The 15,044-nt window shown below is 40.1% G+C and overlaps 1 protein-coding gene across 2 annotated transcripts in view; it reads right to left on the bottom strand.

Annotated features, from left to right (window-relative positions):
* Larp4b (La ribonucleoprotein 4B) overlaps window positions 1-15,044 on the bottom strand; it is a 75,235-nt gene that overhangs the window by 35,244 nt on the left and 24,947 nt on the right. For both annotated transcript variants that reach the window (XM_038335158.1, XM_038335159.1), the window contains exons 2-3: window positions 11,724-11,842; window positions 9,740-9,799 (exon numbers count right to left, since the gene is read on the bottom strand). In XM_038335158.1, the coding sequence (XP_038191086.1) occupies window positions 9,740-9,799; window positions 11,724-11,804 (141 nt within the window). In that variant the 5' untranslated portion in view covers window positions 11,805-11,842. The remainder of the gene's footprint in view (window positions 1-9,739; window positions 9,800-11,723; window positions 11,843-15,044) is intronic.

The following is a 15,044-nucleotide window of genomic DNA, read 5'->3' as shown; positions in this document are numbered from 1 at the left end:
AGCTACTGGCTAAAGGCACTCAGCATGAAGCTTGGTTCCCATAGAGCACACCTTAAAACATTAGCTCACTGGTTACAATGACAACAATAGCATCTGATGCTTAGATGCTGGAGACTTTGAAGATTTCCAGCTCAGAGTATCAGAGTACTCTTATAGGACCACCACCTCTTAGGTCTTGTTCAATTCCAGACACAGCTGCTTACTGTTTCGAATACACAAGCACTTCTGTGCTTCAGTCCAGTTTGTCTAGCATACCCTTTGATTTCCTTTCTGACTACTTGTATCAACACCTTTTAGATTAGGCCCAATTCTCTTCCCAGTACCCCAAATCACAAAATCAAGCTTTCTTATTCCGGTTTTATTCACTATATTAACAGACTCTCTTGTCACATGCACATGCTATATACATTTTATTATATATTTATTAATTCCTAAAACCAACTAATGATAATCATTTCCATTTTTAGTGCCTTTTGCAGCAGACTAGCATGAACAATGTATGTTCTGTAGTTTATACAGACAGATCTCATGGTCTCCTGACTGTGGAGTGCCCACAACAGCACTCAGAGTCATCACAGCATGGCATGGTTAGTCTTCCGTGTCTCCACCTGAACTGTGTCTGTGTCTACAACACTTGGGTAGCACTGGGTCGCTAATATCCAGCAGTATTTAGAACATAGTAGGAAGGTACTTGGGAAATATGCGGAATGAATACTTAACAAAGTAACAGCACAAGAAATTTACATTTTCCACAAAACGACATGGTTTTAGCTCACAAATGACTCAGACCCTACTGTTAAGAAATTATTAATTTTTTTAAGATTTATTTATTATGTATACAACATTCTGCCTCCATGTATGCCCTCAGGCCAGAAGAGGGCACCAGATCTCATTACAGATGGTTGTGAGCCACCATGTGGTTGCTGGGAACTGAACTCAGGACCTCTGGAAGAGCAGCCAGTGCTCTATAACCTCTGAGCCATCCCTCCAGCCCCCTGTTAAGAAATTATTACATCTTAGATACTGAAGTGATGGCTCATGGTTAAGCATATGCTACTCTTTCAGAAGATCCAGGTTTGATTCCCAGCACTCAGAGCAGCTAACAACTGTGTGTGTGTGTGTGTGTGTGTGTGTGTGTGTGTGTGTGTGTGTGCATGTGCGCGCATGCATCTTTAGTTCCAAAGGATATGACACTCTCTTCTGGCCTCCTTAAACACTACACTCACATGGTGCAGGCATACATTCAGGCAAAATACCTATATACATAAAATAAACAAATCTTTAAGTGGGGAGACCCGGAGAATTGGCACAGTGGTTCAGAGCACATGTTGCTCTTGCAGAGGACCAGAGTTTGAGTCTCAGCATCTATGTGGTAGCTCACGACCTCTTACTCCAGTCCCAGGGAAACCGAAGACCTCTTCTGACCTTCCCTAGCACCAGGTACGCACATGGTACACAGATACATGCAGGCAAAATATTCATGCACATAAAATAATAAAACAAATCAATCTAAGTAAGAATTTGCCAGGTGGTGGTGGTGCACACCTATAATCCCAGTCCTTGGGAGGCAGAGACAAGTAAATCTCTGAGTTCAAGGCCAGCCTGGTCTACAGAGCAAGTTTCAGGATGGCCAGGATGACATAGAGAAAAAAAAAAACACAGAAAACTTTAAAAAAGAAAGAAATCATTATTCTTTAAGCAGCTACATTCAAGCCCAGCTATGAAGAGTGCTACACAATTTTGAGTAGTTAACTAGGATTCAGTAATAACAACAGCAGAGATCTTACTGCATCCTGCATTCCTACTTCAATCAGAACAAGCCTAACAGGCAAGTATCACCAGCACCCCCTTTCACAAGAAAACTAAGACCAAAAAATGTTAAATAATCTGCCAATGGTAATGATGGTAGTTAGAAAATTGTGCTCTTATATAACCAAACACAAAACATTCAAGAACTGACTTCTCAAAATTCACATAAAAATATTTTTATTAAAGAAAAACCTGCTATTATTTACTTAAAACATGGTGGATGAAACTTGTAAAGGATTATAAGAATCCTAGTTTAATCTGCCTTGCTCAATGAGCCAGAATTCCGCCCCCCACACACTGAAAATTTGTGGGTTGGAAACAGTTATTAAAACCAGAAGCAAGCTGACCTGAGCTGCCACATTCTAAAGTGATTGTACATAAAAAGTCAACAGTGCTTCTCTTTGAAAGATGAGGCATCCCATCCACAGGTTCTGATGTGCTGTACATTCACAACACTATGCTTTTTTTTTTTAAAGTTTGGGAAGCTGTCACTCTTTTTTTAAAATATTTATTTATTGATTATACACAGTGTTCTGTCTGCACACCAGAAGAGGGCACCAGATCTCATTATCGATGGTTGTGAGCCACCATGTGGTTGCTGGGAATTGAACTCAGGTCCTCTGGAACAGCAGCCAGTGCTCTTAACCTCTGAGCCATCTCTCCAGTCCCCTATGCTTTTCTTAAAAAAGCACTGACTCACAAATTTTTATTTTACAGATGTACAATAGACTGGTCCTGCCAACAGGATATTGAACAGAAACTAGAGGAGTGTCAGAGAGGAAAAAGTAGATGGAAAAACTAGAATAGGTGAGATAATGGAGTAAAGAGTTGGGAACACCCCAGGAAAGACTATATTCTGAGCCACAACAATGCTACCTCTGCCGCCCTTTAACTGCAAAGCAGAGATACAGCAGCCAGATATAAAGTTACTTCTATAATGCCTATAACAAGACTCTTAAATTAAGTTTTGAAAATTAAGGCAACACATTAAACACAGTAATACCAGACATCAGTATACTGCTTGGAAATAATCTCATAATTGAAAAGCCAATTTAAAACAGAAAGCATGCATCTTGCATAAAGCCACAAGGAAAAAGACAGCACTCAGTCTGTACTCTGCATAAATGTACAAAGCACTTAGCAACTGGTAGTTGCTACTAATTGTGCACATTTAAATAAGATTCTTTGTATATTATCTTAAAAGTTTAGTTGTTTATAGAGTTTTGTCCTCTAAAAGTAGTTAAAGAGACAAACAAAGGACTGTGAAGGTTAACTTTTCTGGTGACATTCCCAAATGTGGGTGCAAGAGCAATGTGAGCATGGAGAAAGGCAGGCAAGACCAGACCAATGAGCAAGTCCTTCAATTACATGACCTATTTCGTCCCATTCTACAACTCTCTCTTTAGTATTTGACTGAAATCTATCTCCTTCCTATTACCAACAGCTTTTCTTAATGATTCCATAAAAAATCACTACAAATAAACTACTGGCTGAATAAAGAAAAAAAAATCTTTCTATTTTGGGCCAGGCTTTTGTATCTATGAGTTTCATATCTACAGATTCAACAAGTCACAGATCAAAACTATTTGGGGGAACATCCTGTATCCCTACAATCCTTTTCTTGCTATTTCCCTAAACAACACAGTATAGTAATTATTCCACAGATCTTACATGGTATCCAATATTTTAAGTATTCTAGAATGATATCAAGTATGCAGGAGAATGCATATAGATTATATACAAATACAGTAGTGTGTCTCATAAAAGGGACTTTTATCATTAATGATTTTGGTATCCATAGGCTCTTGGAACCAATCTCCTGCAGATTAAAAGGGATGAGTATATGTCTAACATTACTAACATTATTATATTACTAACACTTCGGTACATCTGTATAATGAGCAAGATTGGTTTTCTGTTGTTGAATAATATAAGCATTCACTACAGAACTAGAAAGATGCTCAAGTTAGCTACCCAACATCAGTAGCAAAGTTTCTTCCAAACCACTGAGGTTGGTACACAGGTGGTTTTGACTGACACTAAGCTTTTAGGACAGTTACAAGTAGCAAATTTTCTGCCTTAGACATAGTATAAAAAGAAGACATACTTGAAATATATTTGTGTTCTGTAAGTATAACATGTTGTCAATGACTTCAAATACTTGCTGAAACTCCTCCTGCTGTCCATCTGACAAGAACCCCTCTCAAAACGGTAAGGGACACTAAGCAAAACAGTATCCGTAAGTCTGCACAATGCTGTGTGGGGTAATTAGTGGGGCATGCTTCAGCACCAAATTAACACACAAACTCTGGTTTAATTATATCAATTAATAATATATATTTCTCATTTGAAAAAGGTTAAATTGATGCTTCATGCATTCACAGTCTTACAAATGCATCCAGACTGCCTACAACCTTAATGAGCTAATCTTCACAAACACAATCAGAAGGTAAAGATTGCCAGAGCACGACACAGCAAACGCCGACACAGCATACTTACTAACTGTCCACCTCTACTCTGCCATCCCCAAACAACACCATCCTCTGACACTGGCAGCGGAGAAGGGGTCTGTTCCAATGAAAATGAAGTATTTCCTAAGTACGGGAGCTTATTGTGCAGATTCTCACTAAGTATTTGTGCATCTTCTGTCATGTTTTCTGGGGCTGTGTTAGCCCAGAGAAAGCCCACTTGATATCTACCACACCCACCTGTCAGTTCTTCCGAAAGTGCCTGACTTGCTAGCCCTGCCGTTGGGTAATAGGAAAATTTATTCAAACAACGAATATAAAACTCTTCTTGGATCCTGTGCCAATCCATTTCTGAGGAATTTTCAGATACATTTAGGATGTCCTGTGTAGGTGATGCAACATAGTCACCACTTGGCACTGCACACTCTTTACTGGCTGCTGGGATGGCAGGAATTGCCTGGAGAGTATCACTGGGAATATCTGCAGGCACATCCACTTGTATACAGTCAACATCAAAAAAAGAGGAATACCCCTCAGAAGTGTTGCATAATGCCATTTTCTTAAAAGTCACCTCAGAGTTTTTTGCAAACTGCATCTCTCCATTTAAAGTAGATTCTTTAAGGGCAGATTTGGCATTTCTTCTTTTTGTCCGACGTGGGCCTAAGCAGTCAATGCTGTTAGGATCAATACTGTCCTTATCCAAACAAAGTCTCTCTTTCTCTTCTTTGCATGTTAGTTTTTGTTTGCTCAATTCTGACGCATTGTTACCAAAGGCACTAGAAACTTCTTTAACTGATTCAGACTTAATGAAATGCAGTTCTGGGCTTTTGTCATTATTAACCCACTCTGCTTCATGGGACACTGGACTGTGATTTAAAAGTGGTACGAAAGTATGGTCTGGGTATTCATTCACTCCATCTGTTTTGTAATTATTTTCAATTTGATTAGTTTCACAATCAGGATCTGCTGCCTCGTCGGAACCAATACAAGTTACTGTGCTTCCACTGAGCACAACTTTACATTTAGGCACACTTGTTTCCCACTGAAAGATTGTTTTAGCATCTGACTTGGCATTTTCTATGTCCTCCTCACTGATCTCTCTATAATTAGCCTTCTGTTGTTCCTTTTCGGTCTTTTCTAGTGCACAGGGCCCACTGGATTGGTTGTGTACTGCACCAACAAAGCTCTTCACATGCACTTCTTCTCCTGTGTCATTATGGAGGGCTATTTCCCTTGCTTCAGTGTCAGGACAGGTGAAAATGAAAGCAGGGGATGTTTCTGGGCCCTGAAGAGGTCTGGAGTGATCGTAAGACTTGTCACGTGGCATTCTTTGTGAAAGTCCAAGCTTCAGCAGATCTGTCTTCTGGACCACCCCTACTGTGTCTGGTTCACATTCCACTTGAGTTAGATTACAGGTCTCTTTCTGAGCCTTTTCTGTCCTACTACTTACACAAAGGTCTGCTTGATACCAACATTTCAACTCCCGATTGCCAAGGCTCTCAGTCTCTAAAATGCTCATTCTATCTTCATCTTGGTAAGTGGAACCATTTTCAGAACACAAGAACATCTCACCTCTGTTTGCCAGTTGGATACTTCCGGTTTCCAGACTGCAATCTCTCGGGTTCTGCTTCTTCATCTGCACTGGCTCCCGGTGGGGTACGGGATTAGGACCATCAGGTTTGTTCAAGGAAACTTCTCTGAGATTAGCATGAACTGGGAGATATTCATTGACTAAACTCTCTGAAACTAACCTTTGGGGGCTTAAATCAATCTTCTCTAGACCAAAGGAAAGGATCCTACCTGGACTGTTGTTAACACTGATGTGAAAATAATCATTGTCTTCTAGTAGCTTTTCAGAGTCATGCTCTCTTTCTGTTTTAGAGTTTAAACTTTGGCCAGCACTAACTGTTATAGCCTCAGGTTTACCATTCCCATCAACATATGAAATGTCATTAAGTAAGTTAACAAGTGAATCATCCACCTGACTTCCTACACCTGAAGCACTGCTCTCTCTTTCTTCAGATACAGCACGAGGACACTTTAATGAGTCACTGCCTATGTTAATATTTAATTCAGGGAGTAGGCCAGTATTATGTAATGTACTATGTTCTGTGTGATCTTTAGGGAATTTGGCATAAACTTTTGCCCTCAGAGACTCAGCTTGCAGGTCACTGATGTGTGCTTCATCAGACGGTTCACAGTCCACCAAAATAGCCACACTACATTCACTTTCCTCGCTCAATGCTTCTTCTGTCTCCCAGGGGCACAGATTATCCTGGGGTAACAGCTCCTCATCCTGCAGCTTTAATTCTCCTGCCCTCTGTACAGTATCTGAGGCAGCACATTCTTCCCTGTTAGCTACAGGCCAATCCACTCGGAAAACTTCATAAGTAACAGCTGAATGACATTCTTCTGCAGCTGCTCCATACATGGGAGTGTACAGTTCTTCTTCCATGTTCAAGGACTCCGGATCTATAGCACAAATACTGTAAAATTTGCTCTCCATTGAATTCTTACAATGTTTGTCACCAACACAAAAAAGGCTTTTATTTTGCAATTCTCCAGCAGACACATCTACAGAGTTATTCTCATTAAAACTACTTATTTGAACATTTAGAACTTTTTCTTTGTCTATTAAAGAGTTTTTACAAGTGGCCAGGTAACACTGCAGATGGTCACTTACACAAGTTTCCTCCTGCTGGTCAGAAGTCATGGGCACATGGGAGAAAGGCTGGCCATCTTGAGAACAAGCCTGCCCGGCACTACTCATACACACTGGGTCACTGACAATCTCAGAATTCTCTTCAGTAACAACAGGATCTAAATTCTTGTCACCCTCATCCAAATTTTCAGACCCATGAAAGAACGCAAATGTGGAAGAGAAATTAGAATTCAGTGACTGCTTTGATCTATGATCCTGTCCGTACCCAGACCTTGTAAAAACTCTAGTCCACACAGTGACACCAGCGGCTGCTCGGCTGGGTCCATTTTCAACATTGTGAAGCTCCTCACCTTCAAGGGTATCAAATAATGAAGATAAAGTTTTACTTATCTTGTTCTCCGGTTTCTTCTCTTCCACAGATTTTTGTAACAGGCCAATTTTCTCATTGTCTCTATCACTACTTAATTCTTTGCTGAAGCAACAGCCCATATCGAAAGTTCAAAAACGCACATCACAATGCTTGTCCTTTTCTGAGCTTCTACAAATACGTCTCACACTAACTTGCTATCATTTCTGAAAAGAAGCCAACACACAGTACCGAAAATAACTCCTTGCACAGCAGTCACATGCTACTGCCACTCAAATCCAAATCCTAATGACAACAGAGCCCTGCCTGGCACTCATCAGACTCCTTGTGCTGAAATCCAAACGGCACATGGAATGTAAAGGTACAGAACAGTAGGGGAAACAGAAACATGTAAGTGGATAAATTTAATTCTAAAAACAACTCAAATTATTAGCACAGCAAGAAGAAATTTCAAAATTCTGGTCTTTTTTTTTTTTTTCAAGTATTTCAGTATCTCCTGGATTTTATTTCATAAGACAGTAGTCACCAAAGAATTTCCTTTAAAGAAAACAATACCAGGAACTTAAACACTTATAGTTACCAGTCTGCAAGGGGACACAGTGGGTAAGGGTGCTTGCTGTGCAAACCTAATAACTTGAGTTCAACACCCAGATGGAACATCTGACCTGCACGTTTGCTCTGGAACAGGTACACTTGCACTCTTACACACACATACACACACGCGTGCACATGCAATAATGAATTTTTTTTAAAAAAAATTCTACATTTTACAGCTACTTAAAAGTTTAATCTTGCCAGGCATACTGGCACACACCTTTAATCACAGCACTCAGAAGGCAGAGGTAGGAGGATCTTTGTTGAGTCTGAGGCCAGCCTGGTCAACGAAGTTACACAGAGAAACCGTCTCGAAAAACAAAGAAACAAACAAAAATCAAAACACACACACACACACACACACACACACACACACACACACACAATCCCATAGGCATTATATACTGCTAAAAATATTTAACCTGTAAGATACTGCGCTAAAAGCAGACAGTTGTTATTTTTATTTTGTTTCTTTCTTTCTTTATTTTTATTTATTTTTTTTTTTGAGACAGGGTTTCCCAGTAGCTATGAAACCAGTCCTGGAACTCACTCTGTAGGCCTTGAATTCACAGAGATCCACCTGCCTCTGCCTCCCAAGTGCTGAGATTAAAGGCATGCACCACCACTGCCCAGCCCAGTTGTCATTTTTAAACCAAAAAAGTATCGGCTATTTTCAGACCATCAAGCTTTCTGTGAGCCTGCTATTCAGTATGTAGATACGTAGTAATTAATCTAAACATTCACTCAGAAACAGTGTCATCAAAAGGCATAGTTTGTTGATGGGTGGGGTGGGGTGGGGTGCAGGAGGTTAAACCTTGCATAAGTCAAGCAACCACTCTACCACCAAGCTACATCCCAAGACAGTTCCTTTGGTTTAGTTCTCTTATCTTGTTATCTTTAAGTAATTTTAAAGAATTATTTCTGAGTGGGCCAGTAGGACGGCTTAGTGAGTAAAGACAGTGGCTGCCAAGCCTGACAATCCAAGTTTGACCCCTGAGACCAACACTGCAAAAAGGAGAGAATTGACTCCCCCAATTTGTCTTCTGACCTCTACACACACACTATGACTTGTGTACAATATACATAGAAGGAATAATTAAATATAATGAAATCCTTAAGATCATTCTGACATAGTTCAGACTTTATTGAGCTGTCTATAGAGTTTAGTGCGTAAGAAGAATCAAGTTCCCATATTACAATTAGAAAAGACTTGGCACTTCTCGGAAAAATAAGCACTTCTATTAATATTGCTTGTCCTTAACCATTTCTCTCAAACAGCATCTCTGCTCATTTATGCTGAAATGCAACAGAATCAACAACTGAAAATGGCCCTGAGGCCAAAGTAATTCCACTAGGAACACTGACTGGGGCAACTTGGCTGCAGAAAGGCAGTAAGAGTTAGACCTTGAACTCTTGCTTCTTGCCTCTCATGCTAGGATGACAATCACTGGCCACCACACCCAGTTTATACAGTACTGAGGCTCTCTCCTTACCTGTGAGGCAAATCTTTTATCAACAGAGTTATATATATTCAGTATATGTTATTATTTAGAATTTGACTTGCATACTCTAAAAAATTCAATTACAATTAGCTAAAATCAGATGAACTGAAAACACTGTCAAGAATACTTGAGAATAAATATATCTGACACTTCCACTGTGAAAAAGAGACAAAATCAACACTTAACACATTCAAGGACACATTGTCAAATGGGTCCTCCTTTTGACAAACCTAAACCTTCTTCTAATTCTTTTTACAATACATATTTGGGATAATGCCACATCTGGCAATCTTGACTGTGGCTAGACAATCTGTGATAAATCTAGAAAACGAATTACCTGAGTCAAAGCTGGGATGGAACTTGTTTGAGAAGTGGTTTGCGATATAGGACCATTCATCTGTAAAATTGAAAAGATAAAAAATTACATCATTCTAACATAAAACATAATTTCAAACCATAGTAAGAAGGAAAACCAAACCCACTGGGGGGGGGGGGAAATGCATGTTTTTACATTGCAAAAAAATATGAATAAGTATATTCAAAAGAAGAGAGGAGCTTTAAAATGAAGTACTAAGTAAAATTTCTGGTAGTTTCAACAGGGGTGGTTTTAAAAAGCTACTTTTCCCAACACTACTTAGAACTTTAAATACTATTGTTTGACAGGATTAAATTTTTTGTTATTGTTTTGGTTTTTGAGACAAAGTTTCTCTGTGTAGCCCTGGCTATTCTGGAACTTACTCTGTAGATCATGCTGGCCTGGAACTCATAGAGATTCATCTACCTGTGCCTCCTGAGTATCCTGGGATTAAAGGTGTGCACCATCACCACTCAGCTAGGATTAAAAGTTTTAAAAAATTGATTATAAGTCTGTTGCATGCAAGTATTTGCACTTGGGCGCAGGTGCCCTCAGGGGCCACTGGATGGCCTGAAGCTGCAGTTACAGTAAGAGGTTATGAGCTACCGGAGGGGAGAAGGCGTGCCGGAACTCTAAATATTGAGCCATCTTTCTAGACCAGGATTAAAATTCAAAAGTAGCCAAAACAAGTATAATAAAAATCCTAATTAACTTTACTCTAATGGCTGTGATATTAGTGTAGGTGTTCAGTTTTTAGAGCTATTTTATGTGTATCTGGATGTTCTGCATGTATGCCTGGTACCCATGGGGGTCAGAAAGAAGAGGGGTCAAGTCCCCTGGAACTGGAGTTATAGATGGCTGTTAAGTCATGATGTGGATGCTGGGAACCAAACCCAGGTCCCCTGCAAGAGCAACAAGTGCTCTTAATGATGGAGCCATATGCCTCCAGCCCACGTTTTTTTTTTTTTTTCCATTATTTTATTTCTTATTATTTGTGTGTATGTTAGATGTATGTTTACAACATTGAGTGTGTGGGGCGCAGGAGGGGTGCCACAGTGTGCATATGAAATCAAAGAGCCACTTTCACTGGTTCTCTCCTTCCACTGTGGAATATGGGAATCTAATTTAGATTTTACTGGTCCCCGAACTTCATTTTCTTAATACAAAGCTTTAAGTATCTAAAGTTACAGGTGTCTATTGTTTTCTGTATCTAGTGCTGTGGTTCTCAGCATGTGAGTCATGACCCCTTTTGGCTTGCTTATCAGACATCTACATTATGATTCATAACAGTTATGAAGTAGCAACAGAAACATTTCATGGTTGGGGGGGTCATCACAACATGAGGAACTGTATTAAAGGGTCAGAGCTTTATGAAGGTTGAGAACTACTGACCCAGTACTTTTAGTTTCTGCCACTAAAGCTGCACAGGTATTTTTTTTTAAAGATGAACAGGGTTGTCTGAAATATTAGAGCTTGCTATTTGAGGGAACTGCAGAATAAAAACATAGAAAGTAGAATTTCCTTCACTACTTTCTCAACTATACCATATACCATAAAACAAGCTGACTTTCCTTTAAAAACAGGTCACAAGGCCCTCATTCTTGAGGGTATCCAGTTTGTTGCTAGAGACAAGAATGTCACACACAGATGCCAAGAAAAACCTGAGCAGGCCTAAGTTCCCGCTAACAGCATAATATCATACTACCCTTGTACAAGTGTGTTTCTGTTTTCAGACTTAGCAGAGTTTTCCCTGTCTGTCTTTACCTCTAACTCACTCCTAAATAAATGTGTTTCTCTAGGTGTAGGGATCTCAGACAGGAACACTGGATGAGTAAGAAGTCCTTTTGCCTCTGTACGACTTATTCGTACACTTGTTCTAAGAGTCAAAGTTCAGTGTAGAGTTCTTTATCAGAAAAAGAAATGGATGCCTGTGCCCTTGGGCCTCCCTCTTTCCAGCAGCACCTACCAGATGAGAGCTGTCCTTGCCCTCCTGGACTCGCTGTGCCTGCGGTTCAGCCACAACTTTAGCGTCCTGATCAGAAGTCATGGGCTCCACTGGAGAAGTATAATGCCAACCTCAGGACGCTGGGGAATGACAAGGAGTGAAAGGGTCACTTGAGAAGCGCCAGTTTTTGTTGTTTTATTTTTGAGATGGTCTAACCCTGCAACCCAAGCAAGCCTGGAACTTACTATAGAGTCCAGGTTGCCTCCAACTCACTGGAACCCTTCTGCCTCAGTTTCCCCAATGCTGGGATCCCAAGTGTGAGCCTCTATACTCTGCACTTTGACTAATTTTTCTTAAACTACTAAGTCTAAAAATACTTCTAAAATATCTGTTCACCCTTCTGGATCCCAAGTAGTTTAGAAACAACTGCCCAGAAAATTTATGTTATTCACTGAGGCATTAGCAAGCTTCTCCTTCAAACCAACCAGGTAAAACTGAAATCAGAAAACTTGGAAACTGTGTGCCAACACAGAAAAGCCCAGGAATTCATCTTAAAATCTAAAGCTGAGGTGTTAATATTCAAGGCACCTGAGGAATATTCATAGTTCAAGAGTAAAAACCAAATAAACTAACTTCAAAATGGCCAAAGAATGTAAGCACCCACCCTCCATCAATGGAAAATGACAAACATACTTAGACATTAAAATACCTCACTAATCATCAGGGAAAAGCTAATTAAAACCACAAAAAGTACCACCATGCACCTGTTAGGACAGCTCTAAAGGACAAGCGCTGACAAGTGTTGACAGGGTGTGGAGAACAGAGAATGCTGCTGGAAGGACCATGTGGCCATTACTGAAAATGGTAGAGAGGTTTCTCAAAACGTTAAAAATAAAACTACTACACTACATGATCCAGCAATTCCATTTTTTGGTATCCATCCAAAGGAAAAGTAGTAAGTTCCTCCTGAAGACAACCTATGCCCACTGCAGCATCATTCACAGTAGCCAAGGAAGAGAATCCCTAGCAGATGAAGGAATAAGGGGAAGGAGGGAAGGAGTCTTGCTTGCTGAACATAATGAACAGAAAAACCTGGGAGACGTCTGGCTAAGGAAAACTAAAGCAAGCACTGGAAGTTGAACACTATGAATTCACTTACAAATACAATCCAGGTCAAATAAACACAGAAATAGAGAATGGTAGTTTTCAGGGACTGGGAAGGAAAGAGAAGATAGGAAGTCACAGGTCAAAGGACACAACAATGCAGTGACTGAGGATGAGGTCTCCTGATCTAATACAACACAGGGCTGGCAATTCTTGTGCACAGAAGTCTGGTATGAAAGTAGATCTCATATGCTCTTGATGTACACTTAATATAACATGAGATGACTGATTATAAGAGCCATTTCACACGTATACCTCAGATAAGTATACATTAAGAAACTAGAAAACCGGCCGGGCGGTGGTGGCGCACGCCTTTAATCCCAGCACTCGGGAGGCAGAGGCAGGCGGATCTCTGTGAGTTCGAGACCAGCCTGGTCTACAAGAGCTAGTTCCAGGACAGGCTCCAAAGCCACAGAGAAACCCTGTCTCGAAAAACCAAAAAAAAAAAAAAAAAAAGAAACTAGAAAACCACGGAATGCTAAAAACAGAAATTATTTTTATGGACCCCAAATTTGTATCTTATAGTTTTTTAATGGTCCCATTGATTTACTTTCATCAACAACAGTTGTGGGTAAGGGATGGCAGAGCAAAGGCAAGAGAATAGTGAGTTCGACCAGTATGGTCTATATAGCAAATTCCAGGCAAGCCAGAGCTACATTAAAGAGTAACTGCAAAGGAAGTGATTTCACTAGAAAGAAACTGGAAATATTTCAGTACAGCTGTACAAACTCTAGAGGATTCGGGAAACACTCAACAGTAGACAATAAACCACATAGAATGCCTCATCTAACTTTCAAAAATGACTTAGGAAGAGACAACTCTCATGACTTTTGTGAGGAATCCTAAACATTTAGTTCTAAATTGAAGATTAATGCTACACAAATAAGATAAAGAGTTCAATGTGGGCTAGGTACCTTTTCAGTTACTTCTGAAAACAATTACTAGAAGGTCAAAAAAGTGGGGGAGAATACAAAAGTACCTAAGTAACTCGCTTTTGTTTCATTACTCATGCAGGTTTTTTCACTTATTACTATTTTAAGCTATTCACCATTACAAAGTAATGAGTTTGATCACAACATCTTCACACACCTCACCACACTTCGACCTCATTCATTCCCCTCTCCCACTGTCCCCTCCCATGTCCAGTCCCCTCCAGTTGGGTCCCCTTTCTTCTCCTAGTATTCCATTTTCCTACTTCCCATCTCCCTAAGATCTCTTCATGTCCTCTCATGATCCCCTTTTTAGTTTTGTGACCATACACATATACAAATATATGTACACAAACACAGAAGGGAGAGGGAAGGGAAGAGATTTTGAATGTAGGTTCCATAGGAGAGAAAGTGGTGATATCAGGTGTCAATCCTCGAGAACTAGAGTTACAGTTGTGAGCTGCCACATGGAGGCTGGGAACTGAACTTGAATCCTCAGGACAGCCAGGGCTCACAAATCCCTGAGCAATCTCTCCAGCTTCATTATTTGCTTCCTTAGTGAGAGGCATTCTGACGGGGAGAAGGAATCTCAAAGTGGCTATAAGTGCATTACCCAACAGCTAAGGATGTTGAAGGCTTTTTAACCTCTATAATGCTTCTCCTTATTCTCAAACACCTGGTTCTAATTTCTAATACTTTAATTAATGAAATTATTTGATTATCAAAAGCAATTTCAGCCAGGCATTTTAATCCCAAAACTTGGGACATGAGACAGAAAGATCTACAAAGCAAGCTCCAGACCAGCTAGGGCTGCATAACGAGATCCTGCCTCGAAAGAGAAATGAAATTTAAAAAAAAAAAAGATTTTTTTTTTTTTATTATGTACAGTGTTCAGTCTCCATGTATGCCTGCAGGCCAGAAGAGGGCACCAGATCTCATTACAGATGGTTGTGAGCCACCATGTGGTTGCTGGGAATTGAACTCAGGACCTCAGGAAGAGCAGTCAGTGCTTTGAACCTCTGAGCCATCTTTCCAGCCCCGAGAAATGAAATTTCAAAACAGGTAACAAGCAGCCTCAGGAGAAGGATAGTGTTAAGAACATATGTGCTATGAGGGTGGCAGGGGAACAACAGGGCGTACAAAGTTTTAAGAATGAAATAAGGAAACAGGAGAGGGTTCGGGAGAGGTCAGCCCAAACTAAGGATCTATGAAAAAGCCTTAAGGAAAACTGATACTTGGTAAACCAGTT

Source organism: Arvicola amphibius, chromosome 6, assembly GCF_903992535.2.
Source record: "Arvicola amphibius chromosome 6, mArvAmp1.2, whole genome shotgun sequence".
Taxonomy (NCBI): Eukaryota; Metazoa; Chordata; class Mammalia; order Rodentia; family Cricetidae; genus Arvicola; species Arvicola amphibius.
Note: the sequence above shows the minus strand (reverse complement) of the source record. Positions and strands in the feature narration are given on the sequence as shown.